Source organism: Andrena cerasifolii, chromosome 14 (assembly GCF_050908995.1).
Source record: "Andrena cerasifolii isolate SP2316 chromosome 14, iyAndCera1_principal, whole genome shotgun sequence".
Lineage (NCBI taxonomy): Eukaryota > Metazoa > Arthropoda > Insecta > Hymenoptera > Andrenidae > Andrena > Andrena cerasifolii.
Window position 1 is genome coordinate 5,831,602 of NC_135131.1, and position 20,189 is coordinate 5,851,790.

Sequence of the window (20,189 nt, forward strand, 5' to 3'; positions counted from 1 at the left end):
GCCAACGCGCTCTTCCAAAAGAAATTATTAAATTCTGTCGATAAAAGCTGGCAGGGAAGCCTGCGTTTCTTCTCCGTTGAGTGTTCCTCGATTATCATCATCCCTGTTCTGTCTCGCCCCGACGTCCTGCTCTGTGCCAGGCTTTAGGCTTGATTAAACAGAATTCGGCTTCGTAGTTGTTCACTTTGAAATCTAATTAATCTGACATCACAGTCGGCCGTTAACTGCGGACAATTAGGTAGTCTAACCGGCAAGTAGCTGGCATTGTCTCCGCAACAATGGATACCTCTTGAAACAGAGGCGGAGACGGCCTGTTCTGTGGCCAGTCGAGCGGTACAAATTTATTAATTGGCTCGTGCCGAAGGCAGGGAATTAGGCTGCCGCAGCTGCGGCTCGCAGTTCGTCGACAGTACGTTAATAAAAGACGAAGGTACTTGCGCTGTTTAGAGGTTGATCAGGACTTCTGAGCGCTAATTATGCAGCGCTGCTGTCGAAGAAATTCGGGGTAACAAGTAGACGTCTACGCCGTCGTATATTCGCCTGGCTCGGTCCCTTCCAATCATTTCAAGTATCGACTTTTCAAAGCTGAACCGAAAACATGGAAGACAGGAACATAAGGGCAAAACAGGATACGCCAGATTTATAGTTTCTTCCCATCCGCGACGCAAGTCGAAGTAGAACTTCCGAATACAATGAACTACACCAGCCAACATTTGTTTTCTTATGAATAATTCGCAAAACCAGCACGCTGGAATAATTCATGATACGTGCCTCTCGTGTCAGTCTAAAGGCATCGTGGATTTATAGGATGATCCTGAAACTTGGCCACCTCGCGACAAGCAGACCTAGTTCTTCGGTGTTACATTCCGCTGGACGTGTGCTACCATCTTTAAATTCGGTCTAATATCGCTTCCCGGTGTCCTGGAAATTGGGAGAAGCTAAAGGAAACGTTACGGAAAAACTAGTCCGTAGAATTGCGGCTGGTATTTCGGAACTGGACGTGAATTGGCCTGAAGGGGACGGCGAGGGCATTGAACAAACGAGACCCAGAAGAGTTCAGCAAAGGGTCAAGTCCCCTAAAAGGATCACAACGATATCCCCGCACCCTTCAGCCTACATATTAAAAGCATCTCGCGAAAGAGGGAAAGCAAAACGACCATCTTCCCTATCGACCTGTCCACTCGACCTACAAATCGAAAGCTCATCCTTCTCAAATATCTCGATGTCCGTTCACGAGGACCTGGACAATAGGCTCGCGAACCTGAAGGGTGCCTCGTTCACATTTAACGCGGCAAAATTCCACTTTCCCCTGCGTCTGTCGCACTCACCGCCATTAAGAAGCTTTCGAATTCCCTTTCAGCCTCTGCTATCGATCCCCCCCCGCGTAGATTAGACCTGCCTATGAGCGCAGGCCCAACATCTACGCATCAACGTCGAGTCTACAGATGCAGAATCACTTTGATTCCCAGATTCCTCTTTCCGCTCTCGTATTTAGCTCGTTTTGAGCTACGATTCATTCGCGGCAGTTAATCGTACATCATCCTTGTGATGGGTCGCATGCTCGTCAAGCTGACTGAACGCATGCTGGACGACAGTTTCACGGTGTCGCGTAAGCATTCGTTCCCACTAATCCGCCCCCGTCAACCGGAGAACGAGGAGTTGTCTTGCAATTACGGCTTTCCAAACTGCTGCACCCAGAAACTGCGTTACGCTCTCCGTAACTAATGCTTGGTAATCGTTCGGTTCAGTTCTCGCCGGTTTCCTGTTTCTATGTTTCCAGATTCCCCTCCCTGGGTCCCCACTCCACCCTCTCCGCCCCTGTTTCATTGTCAACCGGCTACCCCACTCTCCGAATTTGTCCAGCTCTTTGCTGGCAGAGGACGCGATCGAACGAATATATGTATCTCATTATCGGAACGTTTGCCGTAGCGGAAGTTTTTCGATGGACATTCTGGCTGCTCAATGTGATGCATGATTCGACGAGGGATACACATTCACTTGCCTCGAACAAAGTTTTTTACGCGGAGAATGTTCGCGGGTAACATTCTTATCACTTTCGGGGGGCGACGAGAATAGTAATAAGCCGGGGAATGGGCTGCGATGAAAGCTGAGTTGAACGTGGTATATACGCTCGGATTAATAAACTTTTTTTTGTAACAGAAGAAGCTTTACTTTATGAATAGCCCTCATAACTCTTCGTATACACCATGCTTGGTACAATTTTTTGAGGGAAGCAGATCTTTTAAGAGTTTACCTACCAGGGCAGAAAAGAAGGTGGGATGCAACCCTGAATTTACAGAGAACAGTGGTCTGTCCTTTTCTACAAAATGGGAGAACGCTGGGTTTAAAAATTATCTTCGAAGACGTTAACCATTTCCCATTGAAAGCCGCCAATCGTGGGCAAATTCCGGCACTCGAGGAAGTGCATATGCGCGCGTGCAAACACTGAAACCGAAGGAAGGAAGAGCGAATCGAACGTGAAGAGACGTTTAGCAATGCAAATTGCCTGGATGCTGCCTCTGGATATATTTTCTTGTTGTGTATTCGCACGTGCGCGACTTATGGATGCGCGTGTGTGCACAGGCACTTCTAGTCCAGTAGACTGCCGCATCATTTCCCAGCATCGACACTTCGATCCCCCCCATCAACTAAGAAATATGTACTTCTATCTGCCCGATACTTTTGGTCTTCCTGTTCCTAATTTAAGCAGATAGGTTTCCATGGTCGAAGGCAATCTTTTGGTATTCCAAATGCTTTTTAAAGTGAATTCTAAATGGTCCGATTCGCCAAGCAGAATTGACTTCGTAAGTAATCAGGGCGAAGGCGGGACAAGGCGCAGGGAGAATGAAGTTTTCTTTATCGGTCGGCAGGGAAATCGCTTTACTCGAACGGAACTTCGAGAATCAATTCGATCCGCGAGTGAACGATGCAAGAACGGGAACTGGCAAAGTCGCTGGCTATTTTCACGTCAGCCCGGCCCCCTCTAGACAGCCCCATGAACACACTGGCACCGCTGTGACTTATAGACTTTGTTTTACTTAATAATAAAGTTCCCCTGGATAAAGGTAAAGTTACAAGATAAATGATACCGTACGCCAGGCGCGTACTGAAAAATGATAACCGGAAACTCGCCGCGACACTTCGCCCGGGACATACACTCAGCCCTCGGCTCTCTACTGGAAAAGTATGAAAATCGTTTATTTCAGGCTTGTACAAGGTAACAAACTTACAAAATGACCGGTAGCGCGTTAAGGAACACTTCGCAATGCTGTCCATAGAAGCGAATATTAATTTACATAAATAATGACGTGAAGATTAGCGTAAAAAATGCGTGATTATAGACTACTACTTAACGCATACTTGAGTACAGTCTTGAAACGTTGCCGAAGAGTAATGGGAGGGAGGGTTGTTCGTCCGATATTAATAAAGTTTCATTAAGCAAAGTCTTGATTGATGGGCCAGCGGGTGGGGTATGCGAATGTATAGCAACTAGAATATCACACCTCCTGAATCAAATAAAACTATATACACTTGTATGGGCCAGATTTCTTCAGTACAATCAGATTAAACATACGATTTAGTCCCTCGATTGATGTTGGCGTGACTCGGCTCCTCAGTCTTCATCCGTGACGTTTTCATCCCCAACAGAAAACATGTTCGCCCGTCAAAGCAGCCGACACATGCAGATTCTACTTTGTGTTCGCCGTTTTTTTCTTGATCGTACCGGTGCTGGAGTTGCCGTTGCTCGCAGAGGAGTCCATGCTCGAAGACTTCTCCGCCTCTTTCCTCTGTAACGTCGGAATGCTTGACTTGCCGTCGCCAGTCAGAGACACGTTCGCGACTTTATTGGGCACCGCCTCCACCCTCTGCACGATTTCCGTCTTCTCGGTGTATACGGGGCCAGATGGCCTCTCAATTCCGCTCGGGAAGTCCTCCTTGCGCCTCGAAAACGATGGGATCCTCGTAACCTTCGGCTTCTCCCTGAGGGGTGGCTTCTCTCTTTGGTCGAGGACCTTGTCCTTCTCGTTGCTTTGACAGCTCTGCGATTCTGGCGGCGGGATGGCTGACACCTTGGGTATGTTGCGCTGGTCGCGCGGCCTCTGCAGGCTAGACGTAGGCTTGATGATGATCTTCGGCTGTTTCAGGTTCGAAGGCCCCTTCGTGTCTCTGGCCATGATTATTATTCGCGGCTCCTTTCTCTCCAGGTTAGCTGTAGCCGGTAAACTGGGCTCTGGAGAAGTACAGGCCGCTAGCGAGTCTAGCAGCTGTTCGGCAGAACCAGCCTTATATTTGCTAGCTGCATTCGCATTGATCGCCGGTACGGAGTCGGATGCAGCGCCTATTCTAGGCTCCCGATGCATCCTGTCATCGGGACACCCGCTTCCCAGATTCACCACCGTCTGACTCAAGTTCTGATTCGCCTGGCCCAAGAGATTGCCAACCCTTGGGGTGATTACGATCCTGGGTTCCATTGCAGGAACCCTGGTGTCCCAGTTGGAGCCACCAAGTTGCAGCTGATTGTCCACTTCCCTGCCGATAATCCGCGGCTCTGACGAAGCCGTTAGCATCGAGACTTCGTTCCCTGACGAAGACGATTTGAACCAATTGGGGTTGCCCCTTCCTGCCTCCAATAGAGCTATCGGATTCCCAACGTTCTTGTCCATGCTGTGAGAGGTCGGCTGACCCATTCCATGAACCGGGCACATGGGGTTCGAGTAGATGGTGTCAACGCTGCCTCCAGCCTGCGCCCTCGTCGTTCTGTCTATCCTCTCGTCGAGGGAGTCGATGATGCTGGGGTCGGAGTTATTTTTCGTTGAATACTCCTGCCTTCTGAGCAGCGGGCCAACGTGTAGGTTAGTTGTAACTGGCTCGGTGTCGCATTGGTTCTCGTGTTCCTCCGCAAAGTCCAGACTCTTAGACGGTCCGAACATCCTCGGAGGGGGTTGGGGTGGCTGGTGAGAGGAGGAGGAGGCGGACGAATGCAACCCACCCCTGTACTCTCTGAACGAATTGGCATGCTGCTTGGGCGCGAATAGGCTGCTAGGTGCCGGGAGCGATCGCCTTTTCTCGATATCTGGCAGAACTTTCGGGTAGTTCCTGCGTTTGATCGTCCTGAGAGCTTCTTCCGGGCTGATGCATTGCCTTTCCACCATTGGCTCTCTGCATGTTACGTTTATGTCGCACGGCGGAGGACTGTTCACGCCGAAAGTGGTCAGCTTCGGCCCCGCTTTTATGTAGATATCGTCGGACTCGCCTGCGATGGATTCTTCAGGATTGGCACCAAGCTCGCAACGGGGCAGCCGGGACTTGAGCTTCGGGTTAATTTTCGCGTACAGGCTGCTCGCGCTACCCGAGTCCGACTCGTAAATCCTCGGAGTGGAAAAGTTCGGCCTCACGCTCTTCAGCACGCTTTCCATCGGCAGCGGGTCACTCTTTGAGTGATGGTGCTCTATGACGACCACCTGAGGAGCGGTTTGAAAGTCGAAGCTTTTGCTAAATGGCTCGTCCGACGGCTCGCCGCGTTTCGCCAGCTCGATAGGCACCTGGTTGAGAATCGATTCGGTCCTAGTCGCGGGTGTGGCGTCAATGGCCACGGAGACCTTTGCTAGCTTTGACTTCTTGCCAGGACGCACGACCAGCGCGGGACTCTCGTCGTAAATCGGGTCCTCCTTCTTCTCCTTCAGTATCTCCTCCTCCAGCCTCTTCTCCTCGTCCTCGTGTTGTTTTGTCAGCTTGTCCTGGTGCTCTTTCTGCAGGGTTTCTCGAGTTTTACGGAGAAACCTGGGCGAACACCTTCATAAACATACAGAAATGCCTGGTGAACGTTTGCTCGCTTCGGAGAGATACTGAATCAATACTGGACAGGAGTGTCGAAGGAACAAGTTAATCGCCAAATATATCGGCACGCCGGAAACACTCTTAACGTTTCGAAACGACGGTCTTTAAATGAGATTACTAATTCAATTGACAGAGTGCTCGGCAACTCGGCTCGTCTACTATCCACGAATTTGCGAGAACTTGCCGTCGAATCTGTGCAGTTAGTAAGGGGAAGCGGAGGGAGTTCAAAGGGACGCGCCCCCTCGATCACGGCATGCGGAATATTTACAGACCTGTGCACGATCTCCTGCTGTATCCACTCCCTAACCTTGATGTGGGTGTCGATGGTGGAGCCCGAGTTCTGTCTAGACAGTTTCGAGCGCCGGCCGAAGTTCGAGTTGTTGTCGTACGCCTTGTCGTTCTTGATCACGTCGTTCAAGTCCGGCTTGCTGTCGCTTTTATAACCCAGGTCGCCGTAGTGATTCTCGTACTTGTCCGACTTTGCACGCTTCGAGTCCTCCTTCTGGCTGACGCGCCTCTTCAGCCCAGCCTCCTTGCCCTTCGCGTCTTGCTTTTTGCAGTAGAAGTAGAGGAACGCGGTGAAGTTTATCAGGAGGAACACCACTCCAAACCCGGTCAGCATAGTGATCACCGAGGCGCTCCTCGGTGTGCCAGACTGGGAGACAGTGTCTTCATCTGGCTGAGGGCTCGTGGAATCTGCGATCGTCCCTTTGTCGTCGTTTACCTCTGTCACAGACGATGTCAAGTGCCGTTCCATTGCTGGGAACCTTGAAGGTCGAACAGTTACGTGCCACAGAGACAAAATCTAATGGAGAGAAGTGAGAATTGGAAGGCACCAGCGTGTCGCTGATTGCGCCTGGATACGTGAGTTGACGGTGAACTGCAAGTGACAAGGGGAGAAGTATACAGATCTCTGCATTCATCTGTTTTTCTCGTACCCTCTGCATGTAGCGTTTAATAACGTTACGAAACACTCTCGGTGCATTCTACGCCTCCTTTCCCAACGAAAATATTAACTTCCCGACAATGCGATATCTTGTGCGTGAACGGTATTGATCCGCCGGCATACGTAATTGAAACTTTAAATTGCTAATCCTTTATTCCATTGTGCAGAAGTTTGAATAAATTCCATTTAAACGACGCGTACAGACAGTTAAGCGGTCGAGACAAGAGGAGGCGTTGAATGCGATAGGATGCAAGTGACATTTCATTAATGAAAAACAATACCGGCACGCATGCATAAAGATACGCGCAAATGAGTACATTCAATTTTTCAATTAGCGCGCTCTCCGCGCTTTTTATAAACGAATGTGAAATTAAATATGCGGTGACGTCAGTGGCACGAAGAAAATATCGCGTTGAATTAATTAGGCCTGTCTACGCCACCACAAGTCCACCAAATGGAGCGCTTTGAAAGGCGATTTCGAGTCATGTTTTCCCCGCTTACCCTGTAGAGTTAAAATTAAAACTTCCACTTAGTCGACGCACAGTGGGCTAAACCATGCTTCGAACGTGAAAAAAGTAAAAAGAAAAACAAGTTAAAACTATTTTTTATAAATATACAAAATTACAACTTTATATTTTGGTCTTTTTGTCCTCCTAATATCACGTATATATCTATCATTCAAATAAATTTCATTGCTTAATCAATAACACTGCTAGAGGCATAATAATATTCTTTTCGCGCTGGAAGCATGGTTTAGCCCACTGTGCGTCGTCGAGATCCCCGGACCAACTCTAGCCCTCAGGACTTGGTCAAAGAGACGGAAACAGAAGTTTCTCGTCGAACTCGTTACCAACCTTGTGTCGCTAGTCTCGTAGCCCCTGTTGGTGCTCGCGTTCTTCGGAATCCCGTCAGCTATGTCAAGAATACGCGGTCGCGGCCCCTTCGGTCGTATCGGGAGAGGAATGTCTTTGTTCGGATGACGGAGCATGTTTGGCAGGTGCTCGTTCCAAAACTGCACCTCTGCCGAACGGTAGTGCGAGCCTGAGCTTGGTGGTATCGCTGCGCCAACGAAACAACGTATTTTATTTAAGCTTTATCTCCCCTAACGAACCACATGGAACGCGCAAGTGCTTCGGGCTTACTTAGATTCAGGTACGTGTGATTCTGGACATCGTACTCCGGCCAGTCGATCTCGTACTGGCCCCATTCCTTCAGTCCGTCCGTTAGGTACGGGTACCGTTTCGCGATATTAGGGTTCCTGCCACGAGAATGTGAAATAAAGTTCAGCAGGAGGGAAGTACGACGACACGAATTTACAATACAATTTACTACAGCATAACAGCCGTTTTCAATCAATGGACCGCGTCCTACTTCATCTTCCTCTTCGTTCATTTTCATCGAGGACTTGCTGAAAGATCAATGTGCTTCGCGATACAATTACACCGTTATCGTAAACAATGTTTTAGTCATCGTGCTGTACGACGTTCCACTATCGAAGATTCAAACATCCGGAGTATCGTCGATGCTACATATTGGTGTTCCGAGAACGACGTCTATGGAATTGGTAAACTGAGTTATCGATTGAATCTGAATTAGGAAGCTGCAAAGCAAACTGTAAGCTTATAAATAGCAGAAGCTCCACGACGACATCGTCGTATGCTGGTAACTTGTTTAGTCGATGGCCTGGGTTGGCCCCGGATTGAATAACGAAGCGAAAATTATAATTGATACTTTATAAATTCTTCCAAATTTGTTTTAAAAAAATAACGATCTGAACTGCTTAGAGTTTTTGATGGGAAGGTATGACGATTGCGTGAAAGGTTCAGTCGCATTTTCTAGTTTTACTTTATTGCGGTACCTATTCTGTTTGTACTTTTAATTTTTGTTCTCGGGATTTGATGGGTTATTTCTCGTGTGCGGTAATGTTTGTTTCGCTATTTTCTCACTTTGCAAATAACAGGGTCTTCCCGTAAAAGGTAATAAATGAATAAAAAAAACAAAAATAACGCTTCCCTCGCGCTCAAGTGTTGAAAGATAACGCGAATCTCCTCCTGATATACGGCGATCGCACTCCCGGTAGGGAAGAATTTCTCATCGGAGCGACTACCTCAAAGGGACAGCTATTTTCTACCATCTGACACTCTGATTTCTCCTAGAGACGACGCGGCGGACAATTTGCCGGCATCGCGAAATTTACCGATCGAGACTGACTTGACGATCAAAGGGGTTGGAGCTGTGTCGTTCAAGAGGACAATCGTATGCGCCGGGACAAGATAAAAAGAGGGGGACCTTTAAAAGTCGTTTCATTTAATGGTCGTCCGCTGCTTCCGGTTGCAAAGTCACGTAGCGATGCGCCACGCCCTCCGCTTTTGCATCGGGTGCATCGCTGCAGCCCGGGAACCGGGAAGACGCATTCTTACGGAAGACGAGGAGGGCACAGTGACACACGGTATATCGATCAGCTCGCGTCACGGAGCGTGTAAAACACACGCGGTCCCTACTTTGACTCGCGCGCATTAAACAGCTTTGTTTCGCTTAATTGGATCGACCCAGTTCTTCGCGATCCGCCGACGAGTCGCGATGCATATGCATCCGTCGCGACGGAAAATCGCGGATTCATGAGCAGAAACGACCGCTAGACGGCAGGAAGTTCCCCTTCGAACGGATATCCTTCACGCGCGAGTCCGTACAGGCAAGTACATATATCTCTCGCGAAGCAGGAAAATCGACTTCCCGAGGTAAATGTTTTTTCCCACCCCTCCCGGACGCAAGAGCAAAGTCAATTTCACGGGTGCGCCCTGGCGAGCTTCCTGTTTCGAGATCTAATTACCGGACGTTACAAGTGGCAGGCCCCCCCCCCCCCCGGGCAACGGGGGCAAAAAAAAACATAAATATTCAAAAGCTTGGATTATTGAAAATCATGTTTGAAAGCGCGTCAATCTATTTTCCCGCGGCCGGCTGATAATGAATTTTCAGACCAGCGAGAATTTCCCGACGGGGCTCGTACTACCACGAAATTGTTTCTCCGCCGGCAACGGTTGTCACGCGTTCGACCTATTATTCGGAAATTTCTATAAAACTCACGGGAGGGGGGGATTTATTGTGAGCCGCGGGCGGAGAAGGGGAAGCGCGAAATGTTTCCCGTTGTCGAACGACGCATTGTCGAACGGCCGCGCGTTCTCAAATTTATTATTTAATAAGGGTGTACTCGCTTCTCCGTGGCCGATTCGAATCGCTGATTTCACTCGGACACGGTTTAAACAATACGCGGGCAGGAGCAACGCTAGCGTACGAATTTCTGCCATTCTGTGCGCGCAGCTTTTCTGGCAAGCGTCGCTGATTCGAGAGCTTCCGAAGATCGAGTTTTCAGCGTTATCGCGCTGCAAGAGGGCTGACACGCCCTCTCATTGGATTTCCGGTAAAACATTCATGGTAAAAAGTACATGTGGAGAAGCAGAAGCTTTTAGATGAAAGGGGTCGACTGCAACTTCTTTACTGTCCGACTCATTCTGCTGTTTAACGCGCTACCGTGTCGCGTGATTCGATAAGCCGTCCATTTATCTTAAAAAAAATCCCATTACGGCATTCGCTCGGTGTCTAACGAGAGTATAAAAATAGAAGGAGGACTCACCCCACGTAGGCGAAGCTGCACCACCAGTTCATCATGGCCTCCGAGAAAAGTGTTTCCCCGATATTATATCGGCGACGCAAGTCGTACTTATTTCCATCGAGAGGCAGCCCCAGCACGTAGGGCAGCTCCTCTCCGTGCACCGTCCGCTGACGTTGTTGCTGCAAATATAACGAGCCAGTTCGCGGTATACCTTCCCATCGAAACAAAGTTTTGCGCGGCGCGGAGCGGCGGGGAGTTGGCCGAAATTTGCCGGACCAGAAGAAGGGCCAAGAGTGCTCGTCTGGTCCTCGAAACCGCGGCCATTGTTATTAACTTCCGGCCCACTCCGCTGGCCTCCTCTATACCCCGTGCAATCGTAACTTTGCAGAATCGCTCGCTAGTCGCCGGGCAATCGATACGCCCGCGATGGAATATTTTAAAACAATTCCCAGTGTATTTTCTCGCGGGGGTGGTCCTCTTGCCGGTTGCGCCATCCGTTACTGGTCGCTCGGTGTGTTAATCGTCGGAGACCAGATTCCGAATTGCTCGGTGGCCCTTGGGGCGTTTTCAGACGCCGTACGCAAGAACGACCCTGATACCGGTTAAACGGTCTCGCGTTGTGGGCTCGGGGAGCAACGTCTGCAGGCTCGCGTCCTTCGTAAATTTCATATCTAATGGCACTCCGGCCCTCTAACCCCGAGTTGAAAACCAGGAGCGTTGTTACATTCGGTTTAACGACACCGCCGGTCACTGTACTCGGAGCGTAACAAGCCGGCACGCAGCGACGATAAAAATAGTTGGCCAGGGTCCAAATGGGTTCGTAGCCGGGATTTTTCTTCCCTCCCTCCCTCCGCCGCCCCCTGCGCGCACGAATACAATGAATAGCCAGTAGGTCACGCTCACCCTGCCGCCCTCCCTCCTCCCCCGGGGCTAAGGAATCCGGCGCGGGGAAAATGAATAAAATGCAAAGTACACCGTCTAATCGTACGTGCTCCAGTTTCCACGGCAGACGGGAAGACCCGCCGCGATTTATGCGCTCCCTTAATATCTACGCTGGCTTCCGGATCCTTGACCCGGATGAATTTGTCAGGCCGCAGGGGAGGCCGCGATGCACGCGAGACACCGGTGCCGCGGTGCAGCGTCGTGAAATTCTTCTGCCCTTCCACCGCGCGGCTTTGGCAAAAGAAACTAATTGTACGCGCGTCGCCCCGGGACGTGGCAGAGCTCCGTGAACTGAGCAGCTTCGCGTGCGCGTCAACGGTATTTACGTTCGGTCGGAGAAAGTCTGGATCGCATTCGAATTAGGTCTAGCTTAGTTGCGGTGAATTTCGGGGATGAATGAGAGAGCGCAGTCGCCAGCACCGAGAGTTCCTTCGTCAAAGGGTAAAGGATCGTTATTTCAGGGGACGGTCGACTTGCTGCCGCTCTCAATAAATCCCCGAGGGGCGTAACGGATGTTCCTACGTGTGAACAGAAACGTACTTACGCCGGAGTAGTCCTGCATCGCCTTCGGATGCGAGAAAACGTACATGTAGCTCTTCGGGTTCGCCCTTGAATGTAAATTCGCGGTCATTATTAATGGCGCGACGGTGCCGCTGTCGGAAAGCGCCTCGAGCACCAGGTCCCGATTCTTCATGGCGTATTCGTTCGTATACCCGGCCGAGAAATCGCCGTATTGTTCCAGGATCTTCGACAGAATGAGTTCCGGTTCCAATTCGTGCGTTGCCTGCCGACGAAGAAATGTCGCGTCACTTCCCGATCGGAATCCCTAGTGAATTCCCCGCGGAATCGTATCCACTTGCGCGATAATTTATTTCATCAAAATTTCATCCCCCCCCTTGAAAGTACGCTCCTTGGATTTTGGCAAGCGTTCGTCGTTGGAACGTCAAAGTAACGGAGTCCGGATGCAAATCGTTCTCTACATTCATACCATAGCGTAGTCTTTTAGAACCTCGTCCCTTTGTCCGTCCAGCATCCCGTGCAGCAAAGCAACCGGTGGTAATATGTGAAATTTCTCCGATTCCGTGACGCCGTACATCAGATCGAACCTGCGAGACATTAATTTGTGAAGCGGCGTACGCCAATGGGTTCCTCTAAATCGAGCACAGTGAATCGCACCTGCCGAACAGTTGGGGGTTTTTCATTAAATTCACAGGCTTGTCCGGGATGACCGCGTTATCGATCAGCGGCGCGAACGCCGGGACGTATTTCGGCTTGTGAATCTTCACGTCCAGCAGCGTGTTCACGTCCTGGCCGCGCAAACAGAACGCCAGGTCGCTGTCGGTGGTGGTGGGACAATTTAAAGCGTGCGCCACCTGAAAAATGATTCGGACCATTTCTCAGCGATGCAATGAACGTTCCGTCTCCGACGATCGTGGCTGCTCCTCCGCGGGACGGGAGGCGATATTTCTCCCCGGCGGGTTTGAATCGCTACCGCGTCGTTTCTTCCTCCCTTCTCTTTTTCCACCACGACCGCGAACACGCTGTCGATCGAGCTTGCGCCGGCGACTCGACCGTTCGAGCTCGACGTGACTTTGCTTTTTCCCCGAAGACGGAAGGAGCGGTCGGTCACGTGCAACGCCAAAAAGAATGTCCTCACCTGCTTGGTGATCTGTAGAGGTGCCTTGCCGATGGCGTCCGCGCTCAGCGCCGATCCGGACATCAGTATAGCCCGCTTAAACAGACCTAGGCAAACGTTTGGTGGGAGAACGATTAATAACCGGCGTCCCCTGGGACGCGGGAAACCGGCTGCCTTTACGCGTGAAATATTAAATCCGGTTATTTTTCATTGCGCGATGTAATTATTGACCAGACAGTCCGGTACAGCGGCCCCAGCCGGACGAGAAAAGTTCCCTTCGGCCTTCACCGCAGGTGAAAAATGGCCGTCGTTGTTCTTTCTTTTCTTCTCCTCTCTTTCCGCCCCACTGTACGTATTCTCTTTCACCCGAATCTCCCAGGGGAGCATGCGTGTCCTCGGCGCAACCACGTCATCCCTAAGACTCGATCCTGGCTCTAGCGTCGGAGAGCCGTGCGATATACGATCAAGGTGTATTACTTGAAATTATAGGGGGAAATGGGTTCTTTAATGGTAAAGTGCTGTATCTGATTCGCGGTATCCAAAATCAAACTGTGAACGCGGGGTTCTTATCAATTTCATGCACATGGAGGTCACGTGTTCCCCTGGAAGCGTCCTCTTAATATTCAGGCATCGCAGAAGTCGCAAACACGCGACGCAGCAATAACCGTTACCTTTCTTATTAGCCACAGGGCTGATAAGCAGCAGATTAGCAAAAATGGCACCGGTACCGTGGCCCACCAACGTAACGCTGTTCGGATCGCCCCCGAACTCGGCGATATTCTCCCGGAGCCACAGAAGCGCCGCTATTTGATCGAGAAGTCCGAAATTGCTGGCCGTGTCGTCCCGGATGCCAGGTCTCAAGAAACCTGTAACGAGATTCGCATTAATCGAACCTACTACCTTGCTGTCTGAAAGGATCAGCCTCCGCTGGGCTTGTGGTAAGCTCTGGGTGGTGGTAGTTGAAACTTGTATTACCCTTTACCGCGCAAGGTTGGCTCACCTCCATGCTGTGCGTAAATTAACGTTAGATTGGTCCATGTGTTAAGATGATTAAATTCATCGCTGATTCATTCGGTTGAGAGTGCTCGTTGGATTATAGCGGTCTATACAGCGCGCCGAGGAATCACCTGCCGGAATGTAAACTACCCTCGTGCACCGGGATCGTTCTTTTTGCTCGCACGAACCACGCTGGAGGCCATATTTTTCCTCCCTTGTTTCGCAAAGGGCTGAAGTTATCCGCGGACTTCTCACAAACTAACTGTACCCGGCTGCTGGTGAGCAGGGCGGGAGGGTGAAGTTAACTAAGCGCCCTCCCGGCACTTTAACCTAATTTATGATTATGGTTTCGCGGCCTCCTCGCCTTTTTTTTCTCTCTCTCTCCTCCCTCGAAGCACCCCACTTGTCGGATGTAGCGCGCCGCAGCTCAGGCCGCGCGACGCACGACGTCCGTCCATTTGCATTGCGCGCGGAGGTCGCGTTATCATTTTAAGGGAAAGGATAAGCGGAAGCTCGTCGTTACGGCGTCGAGAAGAGGGGGAGGGGAAGGGTGACAGTGGGCGGTAGGAAGTGGCACGAAGGGTGGAAAAAAATAGAGCAGGCCACGGAAAACCGGCGAGGATCGATGGAAGCTTCGGAGGGGGGGCAAAAAGAGAGCCTTTGTCTCGGCTGCGGAAGCTTCCTTTGCCGGGAAAAAGTTTTCTTTTGCGCGATATGCAGACCGGCGGGGTTGCATGGAATTTTACGGTCACCGGTGTCGTAGTGACTTTTTGCCCTTGAGTAACGAATAGGAGTTTTTCTTCGGCAGGATAAATGTTCGACCGCGTAATTGGACGGGGTTAAAAATTCAGCTGCGCAGCTTGCACGTTGCACAGGAGAATCGCGTGACTCCGGCCGGCTGATATCTTGCGTGTCACTTGAACAAGTAAGGCAGAAGACAAGCTACATTCGCCTCGTACTACTTTAAATCCGTTAAACTCAAAGTTGCTCAAATTTCCATTTGGAGTACAAATTTATGCGAACGTTGGCCGTGCCTGGAACCGCTGGGAACGATAAAAATGTCTCCGGGCCGTGTAGAATTCTGTCGTAAGAGCAAAGAGCTTCAAGCGTGTTATTTATACGGGCGAACTATAAAAGATATCGGAGGAGTATTGCTTCTTTTGCTGGGCGATGACGGATCGATAGACAGTCGCGGGGGAAAAGGAGAAAGAAGTTGGTCGAAGATCAAAAACCGATGGCGCAGCGAAGCGCGAACGTTAATGAAGCAGAATTCCTGATTTCATGCAAGGCTGACGCGGCGGGGCGCATTCGTCAAGATTTCATAAATCCGCGCCCGAGACGTCCGGGAGGCTTGTCCCACATTTCCCGATGAAGTTTTCCAACCGAAACGGTTATACACGATGTGCAAACCCTCCTCGCTTCAATACTGTTTCGATTTCCTTTGATATAGCAAAAGTTTTTCGGCAGGGATCCAGAAAATGTGAGGGGCGCACGAATTATTGACTCGCGCTACTTCGAACTCGGTATTAAGCTGTACCACTGGAACGTGCCCGACCACGATGCTTAATCTACTTACCCAGGATGCCTAAGCGAAAGTTGATAGTGACGAAGACGACGTTACCATAAGCTGCCAATATAGTGCCGTCGTAGGGGTTGCCGCTGTTCCATTCAAAACCCTCCCCGTGAATGAACACCATCACGGGGTACTTTCGCAGCACCTTTTGACCTGGAAACAAAACGGTACAGACTGTTAACGCAAAAGCATTAAGAGCATCTGCCCTCCGAAGGGCAAATGAATATTCTGGAATATTTTCCTCGTTAATAGTGCATGAAGCATCGCCGTGAATAATTAAAATCACATCTCCGGAAATATATTTAAGTAGAACTTCAATTAAGAAAAGGCGCGAGTAATTATATACCCGCAACTGGTTCATCTCCGTTTAAGGAAAGGTTTAAACGTAAAACGATCTCTACTGACAAAATAAATAGCAACCATCCCCGTTGCTTATTAGCAGCAGTAACATCCTGTTTGAATTATGATTGTCGCGAGGGTGTCCTCCCTGCCAGAGCCTTTTTTACGAGGACTTTTGATTTACGCTAGCTGAAAAATTATTGGCGGAGTTTGCCTATGGGAGCGAACACACGTGTGAGTCGGGTCAGTTCCAAAATTTATCACTCTTCCGCCCCTCCACCCTCTACCCTGTTCACCAACTATTCACTGTGAGTTTTCGGTATTAGGGTATCTATAAATTCTTCTCTCCCATCCTGTAGACGACGTAGTTTCCTTTTAGTGAACGATCCACAAATTAGACTGCAGCGAACCGCCCAGCCACCTCCGCCCTACAACCCCCCCAAGATTTATTGGGGAATCTGTTTTACACGATTCCAGTTTCCGTTGAGCAGCGAACTTCGCGCTGACATTTGAATACCATGCCAATCGGGGGGGTTGTATTTACCCGTGCTCGTCTTATCAACCCCTGAAAGGTAATTAGGTACTTCACCCCAAGGAAATTACTAACGAGCACCTAACTCCATTTCGTTGCACACTTCACTCCCCATCTGATCACGATATTTCTGTACCGGATTGGTTGAAACTATAAGATCCATTAGAACAGTGAAGCCGAAGAAGAAATGCCAGTAAGCATCCCCGTAAACTGTAAGCTACTCCGACTTCTACCCAAGCGGCAACCTCTTCTAAGTCTGAATGTTCCTTTCAAACGGGGCGAAGTCTGTTGCTTAAGTAATTTCCGGCGGATGAGACGTACCGGTGCAACTTACCCCCTCGTATACTCTCCCCCTTTTTTTAAAGGGTGGGAAATAATGGACGCGGTTGCGCGCGTGTCCAATCTCGAAAGCTACCATCCGGCGTTATCTCGTCCATCTACGAGTCGAGTGAGAAAAAGTGGGTGCTTTATTAGCAACCTCCCTCGCAGCAGGCATCAGTAATCCTTCGCTTAATATTTTACAGCGGGAGTAGAATTTGTTATGCTAATGCTCCGCTGCGCAGTTTACCTGGCAGCTGGCTCGGACACTAGGGTATGTGAAAAAATATTGCAGGTAAACAGGGAAGAAATAAACGTCGGGGTAGCGGTTAGGGGGAGCGTCAGCGTCCGTTGACGACCTGTTAACACGTTTATGGACTGTCAGAGAAATATCGCTCTATCTGCGGGGTCAAATTGAATCATTTGCTGCTGAGGGATGAAACGGGACGTTGTTTATGAGCTTCCTCCCTCGCCATGATCTTTTCTCATCACACGAAACTGTTATTCCCAACAACCCACCTTTTCACTAATTAATTATACGCTACGAGGGTGGTTATGCGCGTTATTCTCGTGACTCTTTCGTCGTGATTACCTTCTATAGTCGTCCAAAACTGTTATTTTGTTGTATAAACGTTTACATTGCTCCATCATAGTTTCAGACTTTACCTGCTTTTCGCTTCACACACCGTTCTCCCTTTTCTTCTTACTTTTAAACATGTTTTTGCTTCTGCTCAAGACATACATATCGACCTCAAGTTTCCCGGGATTAAGTTTCCCGATTTTATTAAAGTGTTCCTCGGTGGCGAGGCAAGTTAGTTCCCCAAGTATCGGTTGATTTCGGTGTCACGAGGCGCATTTTCAGCGCAGCACATTTCGCGGATCAGAAACGAGACGGGAAATAGGTCGATGCGATCATACAGGAGGCTCTCCTGCAATAAAAAATGCACCGCGTGGCCCGCATCCATAAGATCATATGGACCTATTTCCGGTTACGTTTCCCCGCAAATAGCTGCGTTAAAAAGGGCCTCGTACGATCTCACCCCTATTCAAGGGATGCTCCATCTTCATGGTTAATGACGAGGATTCATCACCGTCCAAATGTCAGAAAGATGCTCGGAGCGTGCAACAGACGAGACGTGTTAACTCGAGAACCAGCGAAAAGCAACGCCCTGCCAAGTTCCGACGTTTTAATTAACTTTTGCTTTTGGGTCAGTAGAATTGATTCCTCCGGGTGCATACGATAACGCGTTGAAAAAGAGATGAATTTGACCGATGGGACTGTCGGAGGCTGTATTAATTCCATTGGAATTCATTTTCAGACATGCATATGTATATCTAACAGATATATTACAGATTTACAAACTCATTGGCTTGTTTATTTTACCATTGGTAAATTAGAATGCGAGATAAATCCTCGGACATTGTTTTCCAAGGGTCCATTCTACGGCTGTTTGCTCTACCATTTTTCCACGTTCGATTATTACGTTGGGTTAAGGGCCTACAGCTCTTTGCATTTTAATACCAACGCAAAAAGTCGCAGGGAAGAGCATTCAGTGGATCGCGGGAACAAAGAGAAGCGCACGGGCGAAGCTCCAGCCGTGAAATTTCCATGAAAATTAAAAGCTAGATCGATACGGTCCGCAAGAAATTGACGTATGGCGCTCGTGCCTCGGGATATTTTCATCTTGGTTCGACGGTGCATGCCGCTGCATCCTAGTGGCGACCGAAGCATCTGCCATAAATCAATTGACGCGAATGTATATCCTAATAAAAGAACCAACGTGGTGGCTGTGTAGCTGTAAAAAGATATCGGGCGGTACACTGTGCTGCGCAGCGTGACCATCTCGATTCAAGCCGAGCCCTGTGTGGAAATATCTTTCGCGTTTAAAGCTCCGATGGTCCGTAACATTACAACACCTCCGAGTTTTTCGGTGTCGGCCAATGGACCGCTCAAGCTACCCAATCAAGAAGCGAAGCATTTACTCTTGCCATTGCACCCTTATCGGAGCGGAAATAGAAGGCTCCTGGCGCGCAAGATCGCAGTGACAGGAAACAAGGGAAGAGAAGTAATAGCTGGGTGGATAAAAGCATTGGAGGATACAAAATCTAGAGGTCCCTAAATCAAGCGCAACGATGCACCTCTAAATTTCCACACGGGACCGTCGACCGCCGAGACTCCAAGTGCAATCCTCGGCCGCGCCTGAAAACAATAACTCGACATCGACGATACGCAAAGAGTTACGGCCGGCGGGCTCGTAAAATTAAAAGTTCCATTCTTCTTATCGGCCCCCCCGCGAACAGCAGTAGCAGCGGCAGGGCTCGGTGCGGCCCGTATTGTTGAATTCATCCTAACACCAGTGGCGCGTAACTTACGTCCCGGCGCCCTGGAATAATTCAAGATTGGAATCGACGTAGTCGCCAGCCGCCGCGCTTCTACATAAAACAAATCAACGTTCGATTTACGAGCGAGCCCCTTTTGCGTCGGGGGCGGTTTTTACCGCGACGTAATCATTTTTATCGGCACCCCCCGTGCGCCCGCTTCTTCGTCGTTTCTGACCGGCGTCGGATAAATATTTATGGCCGGCGTATATACGGCATTCGGACGTCGATGGCCTCGTAACTCAGCCCGTACGGCCGATTTTCTTTTATGGGCCTCCCTTCGGAGACCACGGGTGTCTGGTTCGCGTTAAGACGAATTCCGTAGTCACTGTGAGCCCTCGAAACCAACGAAATCCCAAGATTCAAAGATTCGGGACGAACGCCATCGAGCGAAGGGGAGTGCTCCGTCTCTACGGAAACGGTATAGCATCTGGCTCGCAACGGGGTGGACCTCGGGGGTGGACCTCGGGGGTGGAAAACGCGCCAGCTTCCGCCACCTTTCAGGCGAGCGGCGAAACTCCGGTGGACCGAAGTTGCTCGACACTCGGGTAGATGTCGGGACACGTCGCGTTTCCAGGAGCTCCGAAACACCCCCATTGACTCGCCATTTCGGCTGGAGGGAGAATAATGCGAGCACGCTTTGCTCGAGAAGGTCATTCCTGTTGGCGAAGGGGAGATAGAACGAGGAAGGCGTCAGTAGATACAGGTGGCCATTCACCTATCAGCGATGCTTATTTCACATCAGTTATTTAATCACCCTTAGCCACCCTCGAATCAAAAACAGACAAGCACGAATCATTGCGTGTCCTCTTCAGAATTATGTCACGTTGGAGAAGCAAAATAAGGGGTCGCAGCAATAAGAGGGCGAAGTGGTGGTAAAAGCTGGAGGGTTGTTTTCGACGCGCTGCACCGTCGGAACTGAACTTCATTTGGCTCGCGATAAGAGTCGTAATGCGACTTGGCATCCAGCAAGGAAACATTCCTTCAAGTTGAGCCCGTGTGTCGTAGCGTTTATGAAACCACTCGTTCCACCCGAAAATCCCCAAGGGGCGAAGGTTAAGCATTCTTACACTTCGGAAT

At 49.8% G+C, this 20,189-nt stretch overlaps 1 protein-coding gene across 6 annotated transcripts in view; it reads right to left on the reverse strand.

The window, feature by feature from the left end:
* Positions 1–2,862: 2,862 nt before the first annotated feature.
* The window catches only part of LOC143376163 (uncharacterized), a 52,823-nt gene continuing 35,496 nt past the window's right edge, over positions 2,863–20,189 (reverse strand). For all 6 annotated transcript variants that reach the window (XM_076826099.1, XM_076826098.1, XM_076826097.1 and 3 more), the window contains 11 exons: positions 15,545–15,694; positions 13,644–13,838; positions 12,994–13,079; positions 12,513–12,709; positions 12,325–12,442; positions 11,881–12,120; positions 10,416–10,573; positions 7,927–8,042; positions 7,639–7,843; positions 6,111–6,605; positions 2,863–5,793 (listed from right to left, as the gene is read on the reverse strand). In XM_076826099.1, the coding sequence (XP_076682214.1) occupies positions 3,690–5,793; positions 6,111–6,605; positions 7,639–7,843; positions 7,927–8,042; positions 10,416–10,573; positions 11,881–12,120; positions 12,325–12,442; positions 12,513–12,709; positions 12,994–13,079; positions 13,644–13,838; positions 15,545–15,694 (4,064 nt within the window). In that variant the 3' untranslated portion in view covers positions 2,863–3,689. The remainder of the gene's footprint in view (positions 5,794–6,110; positions 6,606–7,638; positions 7,844–7,926; positions 8,043–10,415; positions 10,574–11,880; positions 12,121–12,324; positions 12,443–12,512; positions 12,710–12,993; positions 13,080–13,643; positions 13,839–15,544; positions 15,695–20,189) is intronic.